General features: G+C 35.2%; 1 protein-coding gene across 1 annotated transcript in view; it reads left to right on the top strand.

Moving 5' to 3' along the window:
* The first annotated feature begins 2,676 nt into the window (after positions 1 to 2,676).
* Positions 2,677 to 22,941, top strand: part of LOC119057753 (lipase member K-like) — an 87,510-nt gene continuing 67,245 nt past the window's right edge. Inside the window, exons 1-6 of the mRNA XM_053663984.1 lie at positions 2,677 to 2,849; positions 3,315 to 3,424; positions 4,891 to 5,027; positions 5,413 to 5,559; positions 10,942 to 11,013; positions 14,064 to 14,135. Of these exons, the coding sequence (XP_053519959.1) occupies positions 2,770 to 2,849; positions 3,315 to 3,424; positions 4,891 to 5,027; positions 5,413 to 5,559; positions 10,942 to 11,013; positions 14,064 to 14,135 (618 nt within the window). The 5' untranslated portion in view covers positions 2,677 to 2,769. The remainder of the gene's footprint in view (positions 2,850 to 3,314; positions 3,425 to 4,890; positions 5,028 to 5,412; positions 5,560 to 10,941; positions 11,014 to 14,063; positions 14,136 to 22,941) is intronic.

The following is a 22,941-nucleotide window of genomic DNA, read 5'->3' as shown; positions in this document are numbered from 1 at the left end:
CTCCCAGTTATCTTTCTTGGAGAGGTAAGCCAGGCCCTCATTGCTAAGGAAGGATTACTACATTCATAACAGTTCATAGTTGCTGACTTGTACTTTTACACCTAAAACAAGGCATGGGAATAACAACAGATGCTCCAGAGAATCATCTGAATAACAAATATATTTTCTCTGTCATCAGCAGCCCTACCTCCTCACGATGATTAAGGCCATTATGGTAATTCTTTCCTTTGCTGGTAAGTCTTCTAGCTGGAGGAACCCAAAGTGAACAGGCAGCAGTCATAGCTCTAGATTTCTTAGGTTGATTTCTGTGAGCCCTGCTATAGGCATTTGCTCTCTGGAAACCAGGACCTCTAGATTGATAGGGCCTAAAATTGTGAAGACAGTAAGTGTAAGTCTCTAAAGGAGTTGCTGGGAGTGATAATGATCCTTAATGCCATTCCTTTTTTTTCCCTTGAAACTCATATATTCTACTAACTAGGGGAATCATCACTGTATTATGACCATGTATTTAGGGTGTATAATAAATCCTGAAGGACAGTACCCATACTTCCAGGATATAATACCCCAGCTGGCATCTCCCCTGAGCCCTCAATTTTTTGTTTCACTGTTTTACAAGGCTGGAAGTGTCTTGATTGTAGTTGAGTGGCAGGTGGGTTGGGGAGGGGGACAGTGTCCCATGTAGGTAGAGCAGACATGCTGTGAACTCTTGAATAGTGGTGCTGGCTATGATCCTGTGTGGAGCAAAAGGCAAATCATAGTAGAAATGTGTATCAGACCTACTCATAATGAATTGCTCTTTCCACGAAGACAAAGGGACTGAAGTATCCAAATTGACTCCACATTTCGTATTCATCTCCTTGAGGGTCGGTAGCATGTAAGATCTCTTTCACTGACAGGTCAGACATACTGCCCTGGCAGTAGCTAGGTCTGCCTTGGTGAGTAGGCCCACAATGATGGGCCAGTGTTTAGCCTCCATCTCTGCCATCATGGATATGCCTTTTTGAGAGTGTTGCACAGCAGTGGGGTTGCTAAAAACAGTATCTGGCTGATGTAAATTGGTTGAGTCTTCCAAAGCACTTGTTTGGTTAGTGTGCTCTGTGTAGTGTTGGTTGCTCTTCCTATCCCTTTCCTAACAACTCCCCCCCAACCCCCCACACACAGGTTAAATATTGTTCTACAAGGCCGATGGGTGTAGGGTTAGAGGAGAGTTTGTTGCCCCTTCTGCATAACTGCTATTTCCTCTCATAGGTCTATACCACAATAGAGACTTTTTCCAGTCTGTTCTGTGAGCTTCATGTAGGCTTCATGGGAAAGAGCTTGCAGCAGGGTGTAGAATTTCCCAGTATCTACTGCACCAGGAAGCTTCACCTGGTCTTCACTAATTACTTATTCTACCTGAGCTCTTCTGATTGTATGTCTCCCTTGTAGGGAGGACTTATGACTCCTCTCGCCCTGCAAGCACCTGTTTCTCTTAAGATTTTGGTCCAGATTTGTGCTTTGTGACATTATGTTTTGATGAGTTTTTAAAAGTTATGAATTTGAAGCTAGTTTTTTTATAAACGTGTGAGTGATTCTTCTTCCAGTTATCTCAAAATGAAAGCAGAAATTCTCCACTTCTGAGATGTTAAATTCTGCTGCTGTTCTCACCAGTACATTAAAAAAAAAACTTGGTAGATAGAACATCCTCCAAGATCTCCCAAGGCACCTTTATCAGTTGGTGGGTGTTCTGTTCCTATTTAATAAATTTAGCCTACCTACATCTAAACCCTTTTATCCTTTCCTTCACAATTTGCTGCTGCAATTCTGAAATTTTCTAAGCTTACAAGAACCCTTAGCAGAGTATTGGGACTGACTTTAGGAAACACTGTCAGTTTCACTTCAGTAGATGATGATCAGGTGAATTGTGTGTGAATAACAACTTGGGGGTGAAAACCCAAGTTACTAGTGAGCATGCCTTACACTATTCAAAAGATGGTATTTCTCAAAAACCTTAGATGTATAAAGCAGGGTTCTGGGAATTCTGTTAGATGAGTAACACACAATTGTAATGATGGCGCCTATATTAAATATGGCTGATAAATGTGATAATAAAATTGTTTCATGAAATGAAAAGTGGGAAAATCATATAAATGTTATATATATAATATATATGCCCAAATTACTATTACATACAGTGGTACCTCCGTACTTGTTAATCTGGTCCCATGAGTAGCAAGCCAGTGATGAGTGATGAAGCATTATTTCTTGTGGGGTGGCGTCATGGCTCATACAAGTTTTAGCAAGTGTAATGAGTGGCAAGCAAGCACCAAGTGCTGAAATTTCTTTCTCATCAAAATGCAACATGTACCGGGTTTGACGAGTTCTGGAGCCGAGTACTGAGGTACCACTGTATTTGACTATCCTATATCCTTAAAGTTTACATGTTTAAGTGGGACATGACCTAATTGCTTACTTGGTTACCTGAAAGAAACTCAGCACTGAACTTTGTTAAATGATTCTGACACAGAGAGGGATTAAACATTATTAACTTAGCCTATTTATATCACTTTTGAAAAGTGTTTAAACTGTAATGTATTAAAAGATTGAATTTCAGATAAGATATTCATGTAAACATTACAAAATTTAAAAAAAAAATTTGCATTTTTTCCAGCTCAGAGGCTTGTTGTATACTTGCAACACGGTTTGCTTACATCTGCCAGCAGCTGGATTTCCAATCTTCCCAACAACAGCCTGGGCTTCATTCTGGCAGATGCCGGTTGTGATGTTTGGATGGGGAACAGCAGAGGGACCACCTGGTCCAGAAAACACTTGTACCTAAAGACAAATTCCAAAGAATTCTGGGCTTTCAGGTACAAATAAAATCAAGAAATGTTTCATTTTATTTTATAAATGTATTAAACATTTTTTAGTGAAATTTTTAAGAAGTCTCCTCTCTCAACTAAGGGCTTTTAATTGACCTTACAATCAAGAGTGCTTGATTTTAAACTTGTTTCTCATTTTGCAGTGGTAAGCCTTACAGTAGGCTACTGATTCCTCTAACTACCCTTTCACCCTGTAACCTACATTTTAGTCTAATCTACTATCCTTGGAAAATTCAAATACCCTCTTTGTCAGATTACTTTGGGACAATTTCATTTCCTGGACGAAGTGCTCTCACAGAAGTCTTTATTCGGTTGATGCATTTCATTATACGATATAACTTCTTGATCATACCCAACAAGAGTTGAAAATCTCTTTTACTCATCTACCTATTTATTACATTCAAATGTTAATGTAGCATGACTACAAATTGCATTTTTCTTTTTCTTTTGTAGTTTTGACGAAATGGCTAAATATGACCTTCCAGCCTCCATTGATTTCATTGTGAAGCAAACTGGACAAAAGGAAATATTTTATGTAGGCCACTCACAGGGTACAACTATTGGTATGGCAAGAAAGATTAGTGCCAGTATTCCTTAGTTACATCTTACAAATTTGTACATATGCTTCTTAAGGATGTAGATAAGCTTCCAGACCTATAAGTGAAACAAGGCAGAATTGAGACAAGCATTACATAGCAATGCCCTAGGAGCTTATGTCCTGCTTCAATTCCACATAGTCTTCTCTAGTCACAAAGAATTAATTGTATAAACAAGGTTGTTTCCAGTTGTATAACAATTGGATATTCATCTTAGATCAAACTGAGACCATAACTATCACTTGTTTCACAAACAGGACTTTCATAATTTTTTAAAACTATAGCCTAAGGCTTTATGAGTGAGAGACTTGAAAAGGATGTTTATATTTCGGCATTTAGAATAAATTTAAGAAATACTGTATACAAAGATGAGAAAAAAACCTTCCTCTACTTGAACACATCTAGAAAAGAACTCTCATCTCCTTACAACACTAGTGCTTCTGTCTAATGAGTAACAACTTACCTTTAAGAAAGTGTTTCCTAACATAAGTTCTTACATGGGATTGTAAGCCTGCTTATTTAAAGTTACTCTTTCTATTTTGGAATTAGACAACTTTATAATAGAAGGTACTATTAAATGAGTCCTTTTCAGCCGAAGAGTATCACTTTCTTAAAGAGATTATCTTCCTACGAGAAAAAGTATCTTGAATAACAATCTATTCCTAATTTTCACAGATATTCTCCCTGACATTTATTAACCATGCGTGTGACTTTTAGTCCAAGTTTTCATCAGCTCTTCAGTTCTGTGGAACTAAGAATCTTAGAAAATTATTAAATTTAAAAAAGTGTGATATGTCACCCAGAGCTTATTGACTCATAATAAAATATATAATTTTTGGTCAATTTTTTATTTGACTTCTTAGAACCCAGGGAGAAAAAAATCAATACAAGTAGATACCTGCAAGTACATCGCTTGAAGTTACTATTATAACAAATAGAAGTTGTTCCCTAAAAGGAATAATGACTGTAAATTATCAGCACAATATAAAGTAGTATTTAGTATTTTCTGTACTGGAAGGCAGAAGAGTTTTTAAATATGTTAATGGTAAACATTAAAACAGTTTGACATTTATTGAATTTTTCACCTAAAGTGTAAGATTCATTTACCTGAAAAATTCACTAACCACATTTTTGCCATTGTCATTCACACAAATAATCAATATTTTTCTCTGATTTTTAAATTATGATGTTACAAGACTGATTTATTGATGAACTATCATCATTTATGGTCTGGACACATTTTTAATGCTAATAATAAAGATTATGTTGTGACCAATATGTATCTCTCATGCTGGCTTATCAGGAAATATTTGATAAGTAAATAAAAAATTAGTAAAATAATTGGTTAGAACCTACCGAACTTTTATTCACCACAGTGTCTTTTCTTACATGCTAGTAATTAAGAATAGTTCATTTACATCATTTTTTTTCAGGTTTCATAGCATTTTCCACAATACCAAAGATAGCTGAAAGAATCAAAATATTTTTTGCCCTAGCACCAGTTTTTTCCATTAAATATGTAAAAAGCCCTTTAATTAAAATGGCGTACAAGTGGAAGTCAGTGATTAAGGTATGTTACTTATTTCTTTTATGTTGTTGTTCACCCCAAAAGACAATGATTCTTACTCTCAAAACATAAAGTCTTAACTAGGCTTGCATGGGGCCACATGCATGAACTGATTTTTTGTTTGTTTGTTTCATTCATACTGGATTCTTGCCTTTGTTTTTAAAAAAGAGTAGTATACTAATTGTGGTACTTTAGAGCATCTCGGTGTGAATGAAAATCTAGCAGTCAAATCATATCTGAATTCTGCTCCTCAGTTTTGTCCTTAATTTAAATGCTTTAACCTACTGTGAGATACTGCATTAAGTTATAAACATAGTGAACTCACCAAATCATTTCTTGATACATTATTTTCCTCTTCTAAATATGAATAAAGTAAATTTATTTACAGGTATTTTGGGGCAACAAAGACTTCTTACCTCATACCTCATTTAAAAGAATTATGGGCTCAAAGCTATGTCCACTAAAAATTTTTGGTAAGATTTGCCATGATATCTTGTTCATGATGTATGGATATGACCTGAAGAACTTAAATATGGTAAGAACAAGTTGTATGTATTTAAAACACATGTTGTCAATTTTTAGAAAGCAGCTCTTAATAGAGTTTATTTTATGCTCTTGTGTGTCATTTCATGATTTATCCATATATACTAGGAGTTAGATTCCTTGCTCTTCTGATTCTGTGTTCATGCCAGTATTGTGACACTAATTTGATTTGCATATTGGGATTGTTTTGCTTTCATATTTGTAAAGAACAGAGAGAAGCTGTTGTGATGGGCATCTTCATTAACCTTTGCTATTACACTTAATAAAGTGTTAGTTTCCTGTGGTTTATTGCATTTAGGTTGCCTTCTGTTTACTGGTTACCCATTTCTCCTCCTCTTATATCCTGGTTCCAAACATGTTATCTTCCTTGTTGATCCTTTCGTAATTAGAAGTGGTGCCTGTCAGTTACTTACGTGGCTTCTTGCATTCATCAAAACCCTAGAGTGGGAAACTGGTATTCAAGCTACCACTACCAAGTCCATTTGGATTGACTGTCTGTAGATTCTCTTAAAGATGTAGGTATTCATTCTAAAATTTTTCATTAAATAAAAAATCCAGGGTTGGCAGAAGCAGTTGTGGCATTTGGACTAGTGGTTTGTTCTTGTACCTGGACCTTTTAAGAACTTTTCAATGAAAACCAATTTATTCATTCAGTGAGAAAGGTGGAGGAGAGAGATTGATTTTCTCTTAGTTTCCAAATACATTCTCATACCACAAAAAAGCTGGTTTTATTCAACCTCAAGACCTTATCCCAGTCCAAGAGAACTGTATATACAATAGTATAAATTTGAAAGAAATAGTTCATAATAGAAGAAATGAACTCATTTCTCTCCATTTGCACATAAAGGTGTGAGCAGTATAACTTAGCCATAGGAGTCTTTTTTTTAAAGACTATTTCAATACCCTCCCTTTCTCATATTATTGTGTCCATGTAGTATTATGTACCCACCATGGAATGACTGAAAGAATGCTATCTTTCAATCATGAAAATAATATAATCATAAATTTAATCTGAAGTTTTGCTTGCCTCATTCATTCATTCTGTGTGTTGGGTAGTATATTTAGTATTGCTATATTTTCTGTAATTATACTGTGGTTTCTTTGAAAACTTTTTTTTTTGTGAACTATAAAGGGAGATTCTACTCTGGTTTTTTAGCCTTTAACTTTCTGAGTCTCCCTCCTGGAACAAAAGTCGACAGTACATAGGTTGTAATATGGTTGTGTCCTGAGTTATGCAGCATTGGGAATGTTAAAACAGAACAATTTCACACAGACTGTATATGGGAATAGAAAGAGCGATAGTATATTTCTGTTAGATTCAGTCTTCTTGAGCCTGTCAAAATCTATGTGGGAAGATAGGGTCTGACTTAGAATTTCTTTCCTGTAGTCAGCATGAATAACTGACAGAGAATCTAGTGGTTTGTAACAAGGCAGTGAATGGAATCAGGCCAGTGTCACTCAGGAATAGAAAACCAAATAAGAAAACTAAAGCAAGCTATCATGCAAGGAAGAACAAGTGGCAAAAAGCTTTCACCAAAATAACTAGGAAAACATATCACCAAACAATTCAGAATTTTTACTTTGTTCAAGTCACACGATTCTGTGATGATGGCTTACAAAAAACTAAATTCTAACACTTATAAAGAGCCCGAGATATCTGAGTACAGTAGTCTATGGTTTGTGGTTATGATTTGAGTCCCTTTAGGGAATAGATTTATTCTTACCTGTCAGTTAAAGTTAATGTAGAGACTTTGTAAACATTTCAGATTACTCATGGAGACAGAATAATGAGCATTTATAAAAGCTACTTATAATCTTCTTTTCCCAGGACAATGAATGAGACAAGGTGTTTTTGGTTGAGTAAATCTTCAGCCCACGCCAGCTCACCAGTAATGGTGACCATGAATGTTAGTATATCCAGAGTATCCCATCCAAGACAAACAGTCTATTGGAGCTTATTTCAAGCACAAGGAAAAATTATGATTAGAGGATACAACAAACCCCTGAGAGTAAAGTAGAGAATGTGTTAAAAAGCTTTACACAGGACATTTTAAAGGGTTTTATCAGAACTTTACTCTTGCAAGTTCCAACTCCCTTGAGTTGCAATGAAAACAGATTTTCTTTTAAGCCCCCCAGGAAGCCAAATGGCAAAAGCTTTTAAAGAGGTGACATAATGAAAATACATAGAGAATTTTACTTCTGGCCATGAGTGAATAGCCGAGTGTAGCATTACCCTCTGAGCATAAATAACTAGGTAATTTGGAACAAATTTATAAGAAAATATAGAACAAAATATCTCAGGTATGCAAGTCTGGTTCCACATTCAAAAAATGTGTCCATCACATCAGAGGGTTTAAAGGGAAAAAAAAAATCACATGATTATATAAATAGAGGTAGAAAAAGCATTTGACAAAATACAACACTCATTCATGATAGAAAAAAGAAAGAAAACCTCTCAGTAAACTAGGAATAGAGGGACACTGCCTCAACTTGATAAAGAACTACAAGAAAACTACAACTTACATTATACTTTGTGGTGAAAAACTTGCAGTTTTTCCACTGAGAACAGGTACAAGGCAAGGATTTCTCTGCATGACTTCTCTTCAGCATCATGTAGGACATCCTTGCTAATGTGGTAAGGCAAGCAAAGAAATAAAAAGGTCTACAGACTGGAAAGGAAGACATAAAATTGTCTTTGTTTTCAGATAATAGGACATCTGTGTAGAATAGCTGGAGAGTGGACTAAAAGCTCCTGGGAACTAATGAGCAATTATGGAAAGGGTTGCAGGTTATGAGATTAATACTCAAGAGTCAGGACGCTCTCTCTTCAATTTAGTTGTAATTCCAGACTGGCTGTGGGAGGAGGTCAGCGTGGCTTCCACTCACCACTCCACCACCTTAAATCTCTCTTTCTAAAAATACATTCTTCCTTTCTTTCTTTTTCTATCCTTTCTTGCTTTCTTTTGAATTAAAAATTATCATTCATTTTTTCTTTCTGAATTTTAAGTTAGATATTGTATTATTTTCAGTGATTTCCCTAGAAGTAAAATATGCATAATTTGCAAATGTAAAGTTAATCAATATTTTATGCTTCTCATAGGTAATTTGAGTATCTTGAGCCACTTTAGCACCTATATAGCCTCTTTCTTATTTTTGTTGTTTAATTTTAAAATTTTATTATATTTTTAAACATCACCACTTATTATTATTTATTAGATGTTCTCTACTCCCAGATATTTACTGTTTTGTTTTTATTCCTTCTTCCTGAGGTTCATCCTTGAGAATTTTTATTAATGAAGGTCTGTTGATGGCTAATTCAGTCATATTTTGCTTACCTAGAAATAATAGATTTCATACGGAATAGCTAGAAAATGTTATATACTAATTCATTAAATGATAAATTATAATGCTGTTTAAAATAAACTGAATCTACACTAATCATTACTTTGGAAGCAATGAGTATGAAAGAATAGCTATTAAAATTTTAATTCAAAATCAGATACAAATCAAAACTATCGATCAATAGTTGTTCTAATTCAGAGTATCCAAACATGCCACACATATAATTTCAGTTTTATTTATACAGCATGAAAGGATGCTAATAAAGATTTTCTATTGCTATTAACTGTTAATATGTTTATCAATAAATGACAAATATTAGCAACCAAGGTCAAATCTGATTTTATTAAATTTGATCTTTACATTTTCCCTCTGGCTTTCAAATGAGCAAACCACATTAGATATGAAATTTAGCTAAGGTAGGATAGTATGAAAGAAATGCACAAACTTTGAGGTAGACAGACTTGGGTTCTAAAAGTTTAAGACTTTTGTTATACTCATACCATTTTTACCAGCTGCTTATTAACTCCTTCTTTGCTCTAATTATTATATCTTTATTTTATCTTCCCAAATAAAATAAATAATTTTAGGGTCAATATTAGGACTTTTATTTCTTATATACCAAACACAGAGCTATACATTCTTGAATACAGTATTTTTAAAAATATCTTATTCACTGATTGATGTTCCCAGAGACTGTGTAGGCAGACCTAGATTACAGATTGACATGAGGCTGCTATATTTTTTAATTAGCTTCACTTTCCTTGTGTAAAACTTTGGGCCCCCAGTTTATCATGGAAAAGGTTTCTTTTTAAATCTCTAACTGCCTTGGGAGGCCCTCAGCTGATTTATATTTTCCTCAGCTAGCTAAGATCTCAAAATGAAACTTCAAATTCTTTGAAATAAAAAAAAATTAAAAAAGACACTTTAGAGTTAAATTGAAAAAAATAGGTGTGGGTTTCGCCGTCTTTGAATGCAAATCTAGGAACAGTCTGAATAATTCTTGAAACAATACAACTGGAACAAAGTGTAAAAATAAATAAATAAACAAACAAACAAATAAATAAATAAATAAAGTCAAAAAAATTTCTTTGAAATAACATTAAGGAAAAAGTGGCCGTAGTTTGCTGTTCTCCTTGGGTTCTTAGTTACTTTTTTCATTTGTACGGGTAATTTCCTTCTATTTTTTCTGCTCTTTAGTGTTTTCAAAAGGTGTGTTTGTGTGTGTTCCATCACTTTGGGTTGTTTTCAGTGTTGGGTAATAGACCACATAACTTAGAAAATAATAGCTTCTACCTTAATGCAGAAATTCTAAAATTGATAAGTACACTTATATATTTATTTAAATGTAGGGGACCAGTTTGTCTTAGCCTGGCAAATGTGACTCAGCTCTGTATGGAAAACCTACAGATGCAAAGTGGTGGGCAGGAGCCAGACCTTCAAACCGAGTTTTCTTGTGGGAATCAGGCCTAGAAAATACAGACTGTTATGGCTTGCTCTTGCTAAAACTCCCTCACCCTAGTCTAAAGCAACAAATGTATATTGTTTATCCTCAAGGTAACTCCCAAAACCCGTGTGAGCTCTCCCAAGGACAGAGCTAATGAGCTCATTGCCATCCCCCTCTGCAGGCTATTTCTATTTCCTTGATTGTACCTAGGATGTAGATAATAATGCTCTGTGTGATAGATAATAAATCTTTCTATGATGTAAGACCCCAGGAAGACAATAAAGCCTGTCTTGGCAAGGGTCATGGCACTCCCCTCTTGAGGGAGTAGCCGAGGCACCATAGACACTCTGCCCTTGAGAGAGTAGTCGTGCCTGTTCCCTTCTTCCACACAGGGTTGTTGTCGCCTGTGCATTGATTCTTGCCATAAACCACAACAGACGGACTCTGCTGGACAGGGTCTGCAACATTTAAATATAGTTTTATATGTATTATTTATTAATTTTTCTGAAATTGTTTAATTCAATAAATATCAAAGATTACACTTTTTATGGTTGGACTAAGAATAAAAATGATTTTTTCTTCCCTCAGAGTCGTATGGATATTTATATGTCACAAAACCCAGCGGGAACCTCTGTTCAAAATATACTCCACTGGACTCAGGTATAACTTTTAAAGTACATTTCAGTACAAGTTTATTATATTATCCATGGGTTATCATATCATTCTAGGATTCATGCCAACTGTTGTAAAATGACAAATTTGGAAGGATAGAAATAATTACACATTTGTAAAAAATATAGTTTATAATGTATTAATATAATTTATTAGACCCAATAATGCTAAGAAATGATAAGAACAAAATAATTCTTTTCAGTTTCACAGCTGAGAAAGTGTTCATTAAGAACAGTAGGATAGGAACCATCTAAGTCATGTCCATTCTTTGACTCGAAGGTTCAAAGCCATTCCTTTAAGAAACCAAACAAACAAATAAAACTAAGACTAGTTTTTCACAAGGTTACATTTTCTTCTCCATTAAATTGTGAACTCCATGAGGACCATTAGCACGTTTTGTCCATTTTTTTAATATTTGCAAAGCCAAGAGTTCTTGGAAAAGAGTAGATACTCAAAAATATTTGTTGAATAAATATTGATGAAGAACAAAATTCAGTGTGAATATCATATTAACACTGAGAATCAGGATAATATCACAGAAAGAACACTATTCTTGAGATCACAATAGCACTGACTCTTTTCTCTGAACCTTACTATCAATGGTATTGAGTTAATCTCCTTCAATCTTATTAATTTAAAAAGTAGAATTAATAATAATTTTATGACCTAACAAAAATACTGTGAGATTAAATAGGATGATAATTATGAGTGTTCTTTAAAATTAATAAACACTAGGTAAGTTTAAAATGTCATTGAGATGTTGGTTAAGGACTTCCTCATTTAAAAATGTTTAAATCTATTAAGTGATTGTTTAAGAATAGATTATTAAAAGTATTATTTTTATTATTTATCCTTAATTTAGTTTATACCTAGTCGTAGCTAGACCAGGAAAATCTGAACAGCCTTTGCATTTATTCATCCAATGAAACTATATTTACTGAGTACTTACTATGCATTCTATACTGTCCTATGCTCGTGGTATAAATCAGTGAACAAAAATCTATTTGTCTTCCTTAAGCTTAAATCCTAGTAGTAGATATACAGACAGTAAACAATAAAAATAACAACTAAATTATTAAAATGTTAGAAGGGCCTAGAAGCTATGAAAAAATGAGAGGAAACTGGGGGGAAAAGATTAGGCATGCTAGGTCTAGTGGATTGTATTTTTCAATAGAAATGTTAGGCCAAGCCACAATGAGCTGGTGACCTTGGAGAAAAGATTTAAAGGAGATGAGAAAGTTAGCAATGTGAAAATCTGGGTAAGAGTGTTCTAGACAAAAGAAATAGCTAATACCAAGCCCCGAGTCAGGAGCCTTTCTGAAAGGCATCAGTAAAAGGTCTGTCTGTACGACTAATGTGAGTGATTTAAGGGAGTGAGTCACAGGAAAAGGCAAAAAGGCAATGGGGCAACAGAAAGGAACTTGTATGCCATTGCAGGGACTTTGGCATTCAGTATGGTGTGGGGAACCCCTGCAGGTTTTTGAGCAGGAAGGTGACATGGCAGGATGTAAATTTTTTAAAGGATACTTTAGCTGCTACATGAGTAGACTATAGTGGGGCAAGGGTAAGGGCAGTGATCAATTTTCGAGATTATTTTTATTCTCAAAACCCAAACAGTAATTAATAATGGCTTGCACTGATATATTCCTACTAGAGGTGGTGAAAATGGTTAGATTCTGAATATGTGTATATTGTACACATGGAGCCAACAAAATTTAATGATGGATTATATAAGATGTGAGAAGGAAGAGTCTTAGATAATTCCACAGTTTTTGACCTAAGCAATGAAATGATAAAATTGCCATTAAAGGAGAAAAAAAGGTCTGATGATAGAGTGGGCTTGATGGGGAGCTAAGATGTTCTCTTCTGGGGTTGTTAAGTATTAGACATCCAAGTGATGAATTTGAATAATTTGAATAAGCAGTTTTGTATAAAAGTCCATAATTTAGAAGAAACTTATAAAAGGAGAAAAACATTTGGAATATGAATGACATTTAAAACCAAGAAACTGGATGAGAACACAAATAGAATGAACACAGAGAAAAGCAGCAAGGATTGACTGCTAACACATGGAAGATTAAGAGGTCAGAAAGAAATGCATAACACAGAAAACTAAAAAGAAACAGTGAATGAAAATGAAGATCAAGAAAACGCTATTCTAGAAGGTAATAAAGAACTCGAGAAGGAGTGAATGAACAGTTGTGTCAAATACTGCTCATACATGAGAAACTATCTCAGAATTGACCAAAATTTAAAAAATATCTAGATCATAATTAACCTTGGCCAGTTTTGGTAGAAACAAAGATCTATAAAAAAATGTTCTCGGGGAAAATCATGTGTTCAACAGAGCAAGGAGATACAGAGGTCTATTAGATAAGAGTTTTAAGATCTAAACTGATGAAGGAATTCCAGATCACAAAGAGAGTTTTTGTAGTTGGGAACCAATTGGAAAGATAAAATGGGTGTGGGGGGCATGGTGGTGTGGAGACTTACAAGGTTTATAGTATCAGAGAAGATGGGAACCTGAGACTCTACATTTTCTTGTAATAAAAACATAATTAAGGAAGAAAGTGGACATAATCATATTAGGCCAAATAAGCTTGGAGCACACAGTGGTAGTGAGAATATGAGTGTTAAGCGTGAAGCAAGCATATTCAGGGAAGTATCATGTTAATCTTAGATCACTTAGTGTTAGACACTCACTTTTGACATCTGTGAATGAAGCTAAGGATTTCTGGTGAAGCCGAATGTTACCCTAAACACACAGGCCCCCCCTATAATAAGATAAAAGGCCTTGGAGTGATGTGCATTTAAATGAAGAAGATAGATTCATATTCTGTTGAGCCCCCGGCCCCCAACTGCCACCTCTTCCACCCATAATCCTATGCAAAGGAAGGGAGGAGCAATGAAGGTCACCTGCACATATACCAACAGACCCAGTAAAAAGAGGCCATATGTACAATGCATTCCTAATTTGTCTCTACTGCTCCTGTGATGAAAAAAATGAATACAGTCTTGCTTTTTTATTTTTCTTTCAGCTTTTCAATTCTAGTTACTTGAAAGCTTTTGACTGGGGCAGTCCTGCTCTGAACTTGGTTCATTTTAATCAGGTACATAATTATATGTAAACTAAAAACTATGTCTGTGATCAATTCAGAATATCTTGCTATAGATAAAGGCTCATCCATAAAGCCCAAGAGTACAATGACACAGTAAGAAAGAGCAGTAAAGATCATGTTGCTTTGGATTCATATTGTCACATCCAGTCAAAGTGACTTTTCCACGTTTTCCTTTTTAACATATTATTTTATTTTTTAATTGAAAAATATTTTCATTGTTGTCCAATTACAGTTGTCCCCATTTTCCCTCTCATTACTCTCCCCTCCCCTGCCTGCTCCCACCTGCCACATTCAGTCTCCCTCCCAACTATTGCCTGTGTCCATTGGGTCCTTTTTACATGTTCCTTGACTTGTCCTTGTCCTTTTTCCTATTATTCCCCTTGCTCCCTCTCTTCTGGTTACTGTCAGTTTATTTTTTTTATTTTCATGTCTCTGGTTGTATTTTGCTTGCTTATTTGTTTTGTTGATTAGGTTCCATTTATAGGTGAGATCATATGGTATTTGTCTTTCACCACTTGGCTTACTTCACTTAGCATAATGCTCTCCAGTTTCAACCATGCTATCATGAAGAATAGGAGTTCCTTCTTTCTTTCTGATGCATAATATTTCATTGTGTAAATGTACCACAGTTTTTTGATCCACTCATTTACTGATGGGCACTTAGGCTGTTTGCACTTGGCTGTTGTAAATAACACTGCTATGCTTTTACGTGTTTTCTACATATTTTAACAAATATCTTATAGAAGCCTAGAGAAGTTGACAGGCAATAGAATAATTGATCATCCTGCAAGAGAAAAAAATATTGTTTGTAATATACATAGTTCTATGTTTGCTTAAATAAGAAATAAAAAGTGTAATATTGTTCTTGACCCTAAAACTATTCTATTGAGGAAGCTAAGATAAATGCATATAATAATTAGGAAAATATAGAAGTTAAAGCAAAGTTGGTAAAAAAAATAGTATGAGTATAACAGAAGCCCTGGACTATTAAAACCCAAGTCTATTTGTTTCAAAATTTATGGTTTTCCACTCTATTTTTATTCATTAGCTAAACTCCATGCCACATGTGGTTTGCTTGTGTAAGGTTTGAAGTAACATAAACATCAAATTCAGTAACACCAGATTTGACCTTGGCTACCAGTATTTATTATTTATTGATAAACATACTGGCAGTCACAGAAAATTTTGATTAACACACTTTCATGCTGTGTAAGTAAAACTGAATTTATTTCTGTGAAATGTTTGGATACTCTGAATTAGAACCACCTATCTAGTTTTGATTTGTATCTGATTTATTTCTAAGTAAAAATTGTAATAGCTATTCTTTCACATTCATTGCTTCCGTAGTAGTAGTTATTTAATTCAGGTCATTTCTAAACAGTTTTTTTTAATTTAACACTTAACAAATCAGTAAATAACACTTCCTAAGTGTTATCCCTTGTGAAAACCCTTATATGTACTCATTTATATTTAGACAACTGCTCCACTGTACAACGTGACGAACATGAATGTGTCAACTGCAACTTGGAACGGTGACAGTGACTTACTGGCTGATCCTGAAGATGTTAACCTTTTACTTTCTGAAATCAGAAACCATATTTACCATAAAACTATTTCTTATTACAATCATATAGACTTTTTGTTTGGATTAGATGCATATCATCAAGTTTATCAGGAAATCATTGATATTATCCAAGGCAATCTATAAGAACCATGGTGCTTGTTTTGAAGGATCTATATAATATTTAATAAAAGCCAATTATTTTTCCTTACTATGTATGTATTTCCAGTTATTTAAATAAAATCTTAAAATTTCCCTATATTTTTCATTGCCCTCAAGCCTTCCATTTTTCAAATCAGTAGCATTTGTTATATCAGGGGAAATAACATAATAACTTAACCCAAAGAAATCTGTTGTGTTTCTAAATAGAATGTAAATAAGTGAAAAGAAAAATAATAACCTTGAATATTTTAACTGCAAGAGATAGTTTTTTGAGAAAGATGTGTTTTCTTTAAAGAGTTTATTTATTTATTTTTAGAGAGAGTATAAGGGAGAAAGAAAGAGATGGAGAAACATCAATGTGTGAGAGAAACATGGATGAGTTGCCTCTCAGACCACAACCCAGGCATGTGCTCTGACCAGGGATCAAACCAGCGACCCTTTGGTTCACAGGCCAGTGCTCAATCTACTGAGCCACACTAGCCAGAGTAAAGATGTGTTATTTTAAAAGAAATATGGGCATTTATGATATTATAAAAATAGATTTAGGAAGAATACTTGCTGATATGAAAGCTAATTTTTCTCTATTCTGAATGAAGAATAAAACACTTTTTGAGCTTGATGTAGGAGTTCAGGTGGAGAAGATAGTAAAGACATGTTGCCCACTACCACATTTTAGTCTAAATTCTAGAGGTAGAGAGACAGTAGGAGCCATAGAGGGGGTGTGTGTGCCTCACTCCTTGGGTGGATAGCCTGGGGAGACTGGATTTACCTGTCCAGCTTAGTGTGTGTTAAAAGTAGTGGTAGGTGCATATTTCTATGTAAATAGATCTGAGGGTGGCTTCACAAAATATGTCTAGTATCTTAGTGCATGAAAGATGCAAGAGCCTCTTACAGACCAGAAAAGCGCAGACATGTTTAACAGGGTACAGCAGATGGGAAGATATGGGATGAAGGAATACTGTCAGTAATTGCAACATATATTAAAGGAGCCACAGGCTGTGGTAAGACAATGGGTATGTCCAGCAGGTACAGAGCACACTGCAGATTTATGCTTCAGGGGAGGCCAAATTCTCTTCCTTCCAATTCCTAATGTATAATTTCACAGGCCTTTGGTAATCCCTGGGGAGAGCAATATGGAAAAGGGGAATTCTAGAACTGAGTGTGAATTTACCATATAAAGATTGAGATAAGCAATCTATTATTCTCTAAGTGGGAAAATTGAATTTTCTACCTCTGACAAAATGGAGGTTGAAAGCCAAGTCAAGTTCAATTAGTTTTGAAGCTGCAAAATTTGTATTTAACACATGGGTATGGACTTTAAAAATTGTTATACAAAAATAAATGGCATGTGGATAGATACTGAGAAAAAAATAAAATACATGCATATATTATTAATATAGCCAAGAGAAGGCAAACAATAACTTTAAAGATAATAATTAAGGCTAAAGATAAGTTTTTTCCTTTTTTTGGTAACCCTAAGGGTTAAAATAGGAGAGCACTGAGAATAGATATATATGTAGTGATCTCTTCAAGAATGTTAATACAGCATGTATTACTTAAAAGTTTTCAAATAATCCTTCAAAAAAGGCTAATGTAATAGGGTACTAATTTAGAAAAATTATTCTTTAGACAATAAGTTGAAAATAAAAACACATGTAACATATAAAGTGTTGTCTAAAACTAATAGAATATATTAATACTTTTAATCTGTTTTACCTACTTGGCATCACATGACACAGCCAAAGAAGACTGTTTTTCAGGCTTCTGTCATATATGAGATAATGATTTGGGGTGGCAGTGTCTGTCTATAAATTGTTAGAACACCCACAGGTTTTCTTCCCAAAGTAGTTTTTCATAATTCTATCCTAATATCTGTGTCCAAAATGTCCACACCTCAGCTCTCTACTTGCCTCTATTGTGGTAGGGACTCATAAATTTGCTTTGCCCAAGGGGTGGTGACAAAAGAGAAGAAGCAAGGACAAACCTCGGCAGGATTCGGGCTGGAACCTGTTGAATCTACGAGTCAGATCAACACCCTTATCTCCAAACCTACAGGATCAATTCAAGACCAACGGGCCAGGACAGTAACCAGCATCCAGACTGGTTTTTGTCCAGAAATTTTAAGCCACAGCTGTTTTTGTTTCTTCAAAAGAGTCAACAAAGAAGATCTGGTTTCAACAATCTATTTTACTGTTGTCTTAAATATTAGAAAGAGTTATTGTCTCTCTCCTAATCTAGTCTGTGTGTAAAAGGTCACCAAGCTTGCCAGGTATGTTGGACTACTGTCGCGTGGACCTTTATATTTTACTAATATGCAAGTGGTCTTTCTACTAGAAGGTATGGATTTTAAAGTCAACTCACTTTCACCAACAATTATAGTATTAATAAAATACACATTCCCTTCTAGTAAAGTATGGTTTTACAAAGATCTAATGTTACTTTTAAGTGTAATTATTTGTGAAAATTCTTTTCTTTCTGTGTATTCAGTTAGCCTATTCCCTCACAGTGCCAAGTGACTGACAGACATACCCCACTTACTCTGTAGATAGGGAAAGGTCTTACTGGATAACCCTAAGCATGTTAGCAACTTATCCTGTCAAATTCCTAAACTCACTCACCCTCTCTCTCTACCTTCTACAATCAATTGAATATGATCTGGGGACATGAAACATTTTGCAGCATTTATTACAAAATCATTGGCATGCTAAAAAATATTCCTACTAGATGCAAAGTTCTGGGTGTCATTGTCATTGGAATTGTTTTCTGAACACTATTGATTTATCTTTCATATTACTGTCATAGTATTCCTTGAGTTTTGCTCAAGAATCTAATGGAAGTAAAGGAGCTACTCACTTTAGAAATATACAGACTTAAATACACACACGTTTACATGGCTTCTAGAGGAATTAGAATGACAATGTAATCTCTTCAAAGAGATAAAGAAACTTTGGAATTTTATGAATACAATCAAATGGAGTCATTTCATAAGCACCAAGAGTTTTCTCATGAATTTGTGAACTAATGCATTTGTCTTTCAAATAGTCCTTTGTTTCTTCACAGCCCTTTTCACAGTGTATGAAAACTTTTGGGGACAAATGTTAAAAGTCCACAGTGTAGTTGGTGACCAAGCACCATGTAAACTTGTCCATATGATGTGTTAATGTTTTATTCATGGAATTTAAGATAAATGATGCTTCATTCTATTCTCCTGCTACACTTAGTATCTGCTGTTATTTTTGGGGTCAGAACAGTTTCCATGAAAGGCATGGCAATATCCTGGATTGGAAATTTCAGATATATGAAATGGGAAGAAAGAAAGAAAAGAGAAGAGGGAAAATATACTGTAAAAAACCGACAATAAAGCATTAATTTAAATGTAGTTTGATAAAGACTTCAAAACTCAGAATTAATTTTCTGGTAAGAACTTCGAGTACTATACACAGAAAATGTGAAAAGTGTTTTAAACGGGACAAAGAAGAATCCTTAAGTCCCCCCCAAGTGGAAATTATTATAGATGCGTTTCCCCAAAATATATGCAATAGGGCAAGACTCTTCCTTAAACATGGAGGACCTCATTCAAAGGAAACAAAGGAACAGATTTAACTTTACTTATTTTGTCCAGTACATGAAAAACAAAATATGTGCATTATTTGCTAGTTTACAAAATGGCAAACAGCTTTCATGATTCAAAACTAGTTTGCTACTATGTCAAGTGCATTTTTGTTTTTACCAAGATAGAACAAAGACATCTTCCATGCTAACAAGCAGCTTTAATGGTCACATTTATTGACCCCACTCCAAGTTTGAAATGTCAGACACTGGTTATTTACTTCAGGCATAAATTAGATGTCCTTTGACATTCTTGCTGTTTACTAGAACTTGCAATAAAGACAGACAGTAATCCAGTAGCCGCAAAATTTGCTCAAATAAAAGATATGTCCCCAACTTAAATTCAGAACCACTTGACTGGTGACATCAGTTCAAGAATTATAAAAAATTTATGACATTTCTCTCCCCCCAAAATAAAAAATGCAAACACTTAAGAACTGCTATTCTTTTCTCTGAAAATTGCAGTGTCCTTAGTTGGTCCTAAGGTTGTGGGTTATTGTTAAGCTGAAAATTGCAGTGTCCTCACTTTGGGTTTACTTGCCATTAATGGAATCTGACTGCTTTTAAATAACACTATTAATGTACATCAGGTTGATTGACTTTTCCAAGCACCTCCCAAGTGATCTGCTTCCAGGTTCACATTCAGGCTAAGAGAACAGTGAACAAGAGACTTACTCAAATACCTGCCTCATTCCCTCTCCCTCCCAGACATACCAGACTCTGTCCCACCGAGAACACAAAGCTCTTAACTAAAGAACAAGGTAAATAATATACTAGTTAACTTTACTAAGTTTAAAGATACTGCAGTTTTATACACCTCACTGATTATTCAATGTTTTGCAGCTATTTGGCTTTGCAGCACAGCAATTGATACACTCTATGGTACAAAATTACCAGCAAAGCTGGAATGATGTATTAATAGAATGATGCATTAATAGAATCATGCTTGTTACATCACTAGAGAATAAAAATACAGTGAAGACAACTTTCACTGTACACAGCTTAGAGAAATGAAAAAGAGGAGGGGGAGTTTGTTGAGTAGCCAGCCATCCCTGTACCGAAAAGGGGCAGGTAGAAAAATCTGAGATATAGAGCCACTAAATTTGGTCTAGTTTTTAAGAGCAAAGCATTTGAAGTTCTGGACTATACTTGCAGTCTCGTCAAAGCAAGAAAATAAAATGCCCTCATTTCTCAAACTCCTCTATCCTGGAAAAAATGATAAAAGATTTTTTCCCCTGTTGCCTCCTATTGTAGATGTCAATGTTAATGTGTTCAGAGTACACAGTAGAGCATTTTGATGCATGCATAACAAGTTTCTGTTGGTTTGTATTTTGGGAGGAACTAAGAAAAAATGCAAGATTTCCTATTGTACTGTTTGTGTCTCCAATGTTAATAGGCAGAAATAGTAACACAAATGAAATGTGGAGGACAGGATTATTATTTTTTACTCATAGGACCTGAAATCGGTTGGGCATGTCCTTTTAAGAAGTTCATTTTGTTGTAAATTGTTTAAGATATGGTCATTCCTCAGTCCTTAATTCTCCAGGCCTAGATTTATAAATTAACAAATTGAATCTCACTTTGAAATTGGGGAAATAATGTTCACCTTGGTTTAATTCAAAACCAAAGATGCTTTTCACATCAAAGGAATGATAAAAAAAGGCCATGTCACATCCTTAACCTAAGCCCAAATAAATTAACAGGAATGCAAACACCACAAAGAATGTACGACCACCAAGATTTTGCCAATGGGTGGGGGGGGTGGGCCTCACCGACACTGTCCTGTGCAGTGACTTTCCATCTGCCCGGTTCCTCTTCCAGAGCCAATTTTTTTTTTGCCATGCTGCCTCTTGGAGGAGGTCCTCTTCCATCCTGGTCACATGTCATCCTATTACCCACTATTCCATGTGGACCACCAAGACCTCAGTTGCTGTGCCTAAAATCCCTCTGATCATCACCACCATCTCTAGTTTCTCACTCTTGTGGCTCTATTTTTTTCTCTTCCACATTTAAATGCACTTCCCATTTAAATATAATTGGTTTTGCAGTTAAGAGTCTCTGAACTGGTTCAGAGTCATCAAAAACCACAAAACCAGCCCTGGCTGGTGTAGCTCAGTGGATTGGGCGTGGGCCTGTGAAGCGGAGGGTTGCTGGTTTGATTCCCAGTCAGAGCACATGCTGGGTTTGCAGGCCAAGTTCCCAGTGGGGGACGGTGGGAGGCAGCCACACATTGGTGTTTCTCTCCCACTCTTTCTCCTTCCTCTCTCTCTAAAAATAAATAAATTAAATTTTTAAAAAACCCACAAAACCAAAATTTGGAAGCTTGCCAAACACTTCTGGTGTCCATGCGAAATTCCATAATGCTTCCAAAATTCATGAAGAATGCTTTCAGTTAACTTTCATCATATCATGTGGCAAATTACCAAAAAAGTTGATGACTGACTGGAAAACAAATTATTCTATGGTTGTTGTATTTATTCTGTTCTATTTCTACACACTGCCTAGTCTCGATTCTCTAGGAGGGAAACCAGGCCATTCTCTAGTTCATTGCTCATGCATGTGAGGTGACCGAGACAGAACTATTAGTTCAACTCTGAGCTTTGGTGGTTCCTGGGGCAGAAAAACAGGTTTGGCTGTAGTAGAAGCAGACTCCTCTAATTCTTTTAAGTTCTTCTCCCTCACTGCTGGTTTCAGCTCTTCTGTCTTAGTTTTAGAATCTGGGTCAGGTCCAGGTTCATGAGAGGATGCTTCCAAAGGCTCCCTGTGCCATTAGTCAGAGGCTGAGCTTCATAGTATCCACCATTTTAGTGTTTTCTTGTACAGGTTCTGGAGGTGGTTGCTTTTTTTCTTGTCCTCCTACTTCATCTTCTGATTCTTCATCAGGTTGTGGTTTAGAGTCACCAAATACTTCTTCCTTATAACAAAGCATATAATTGGGAATGTAAAACTTGTTTGGAACATATGCCTCAGGAGCCAGAACCAAGTTTTGCATAAACTTCCTCTCGGGCTGTCCATCATTAGACAGAAAACTACTCCATCATTCAATGTTGCGTGAGCATCCACATGACAAATTTTGGCATGACATTTACTGAAGTTTAGAGACAACACTTTGTGGTGTATATCATTTTGCCCATAAACAGCCTCCTGGTGCTTTCCTCTAGCATCTACTCCACCATGAACATAGAAAGAATTCCTGCCATAAAACCTGTGTAAATATTCTGGAGCTTTATTCAACAGAGTATAATATTGCCTCACAAACTCCTCATCCTATAAGTAGTTGATTGGGCTTCTCCATAAATATTTCTTTGCTGCACAATGTCAGATGCTTCATATAACAGCACAGTGGCTACTCACATGAAGATCAGCAGGAGAGTCTCATAAAATTCAATTTAGACTCTTTTTAAAAATATATATTTTATTGATTACTAGTATTACAGTTGTCCCAATTTTACCCCTTTGCCCCCT

Source organism: Artibeus jamaicensis, unplaced genomic scaffold (genome assembly GCF_021234435.1).
Source record: "Artibeus jamaicensis isolate MK-2021 breed Jamaican fruit bat unplaced genomic scaffold, CSHL_Jam_final contig_332, whole genome shotgun sequence".
Classification (NCBI taxonomy): domain Eukaryota; kingdom Metazoa; phylum Chordata; class Mammalia; order Chiroptera; family Phyllostomidae; genus Artibeus; species Artibeus jamaicensis.
Note: the sequence above shows the minus strand (reverse complement) of the source record. Positions and strands in the feature narration are given on the sequence as shown.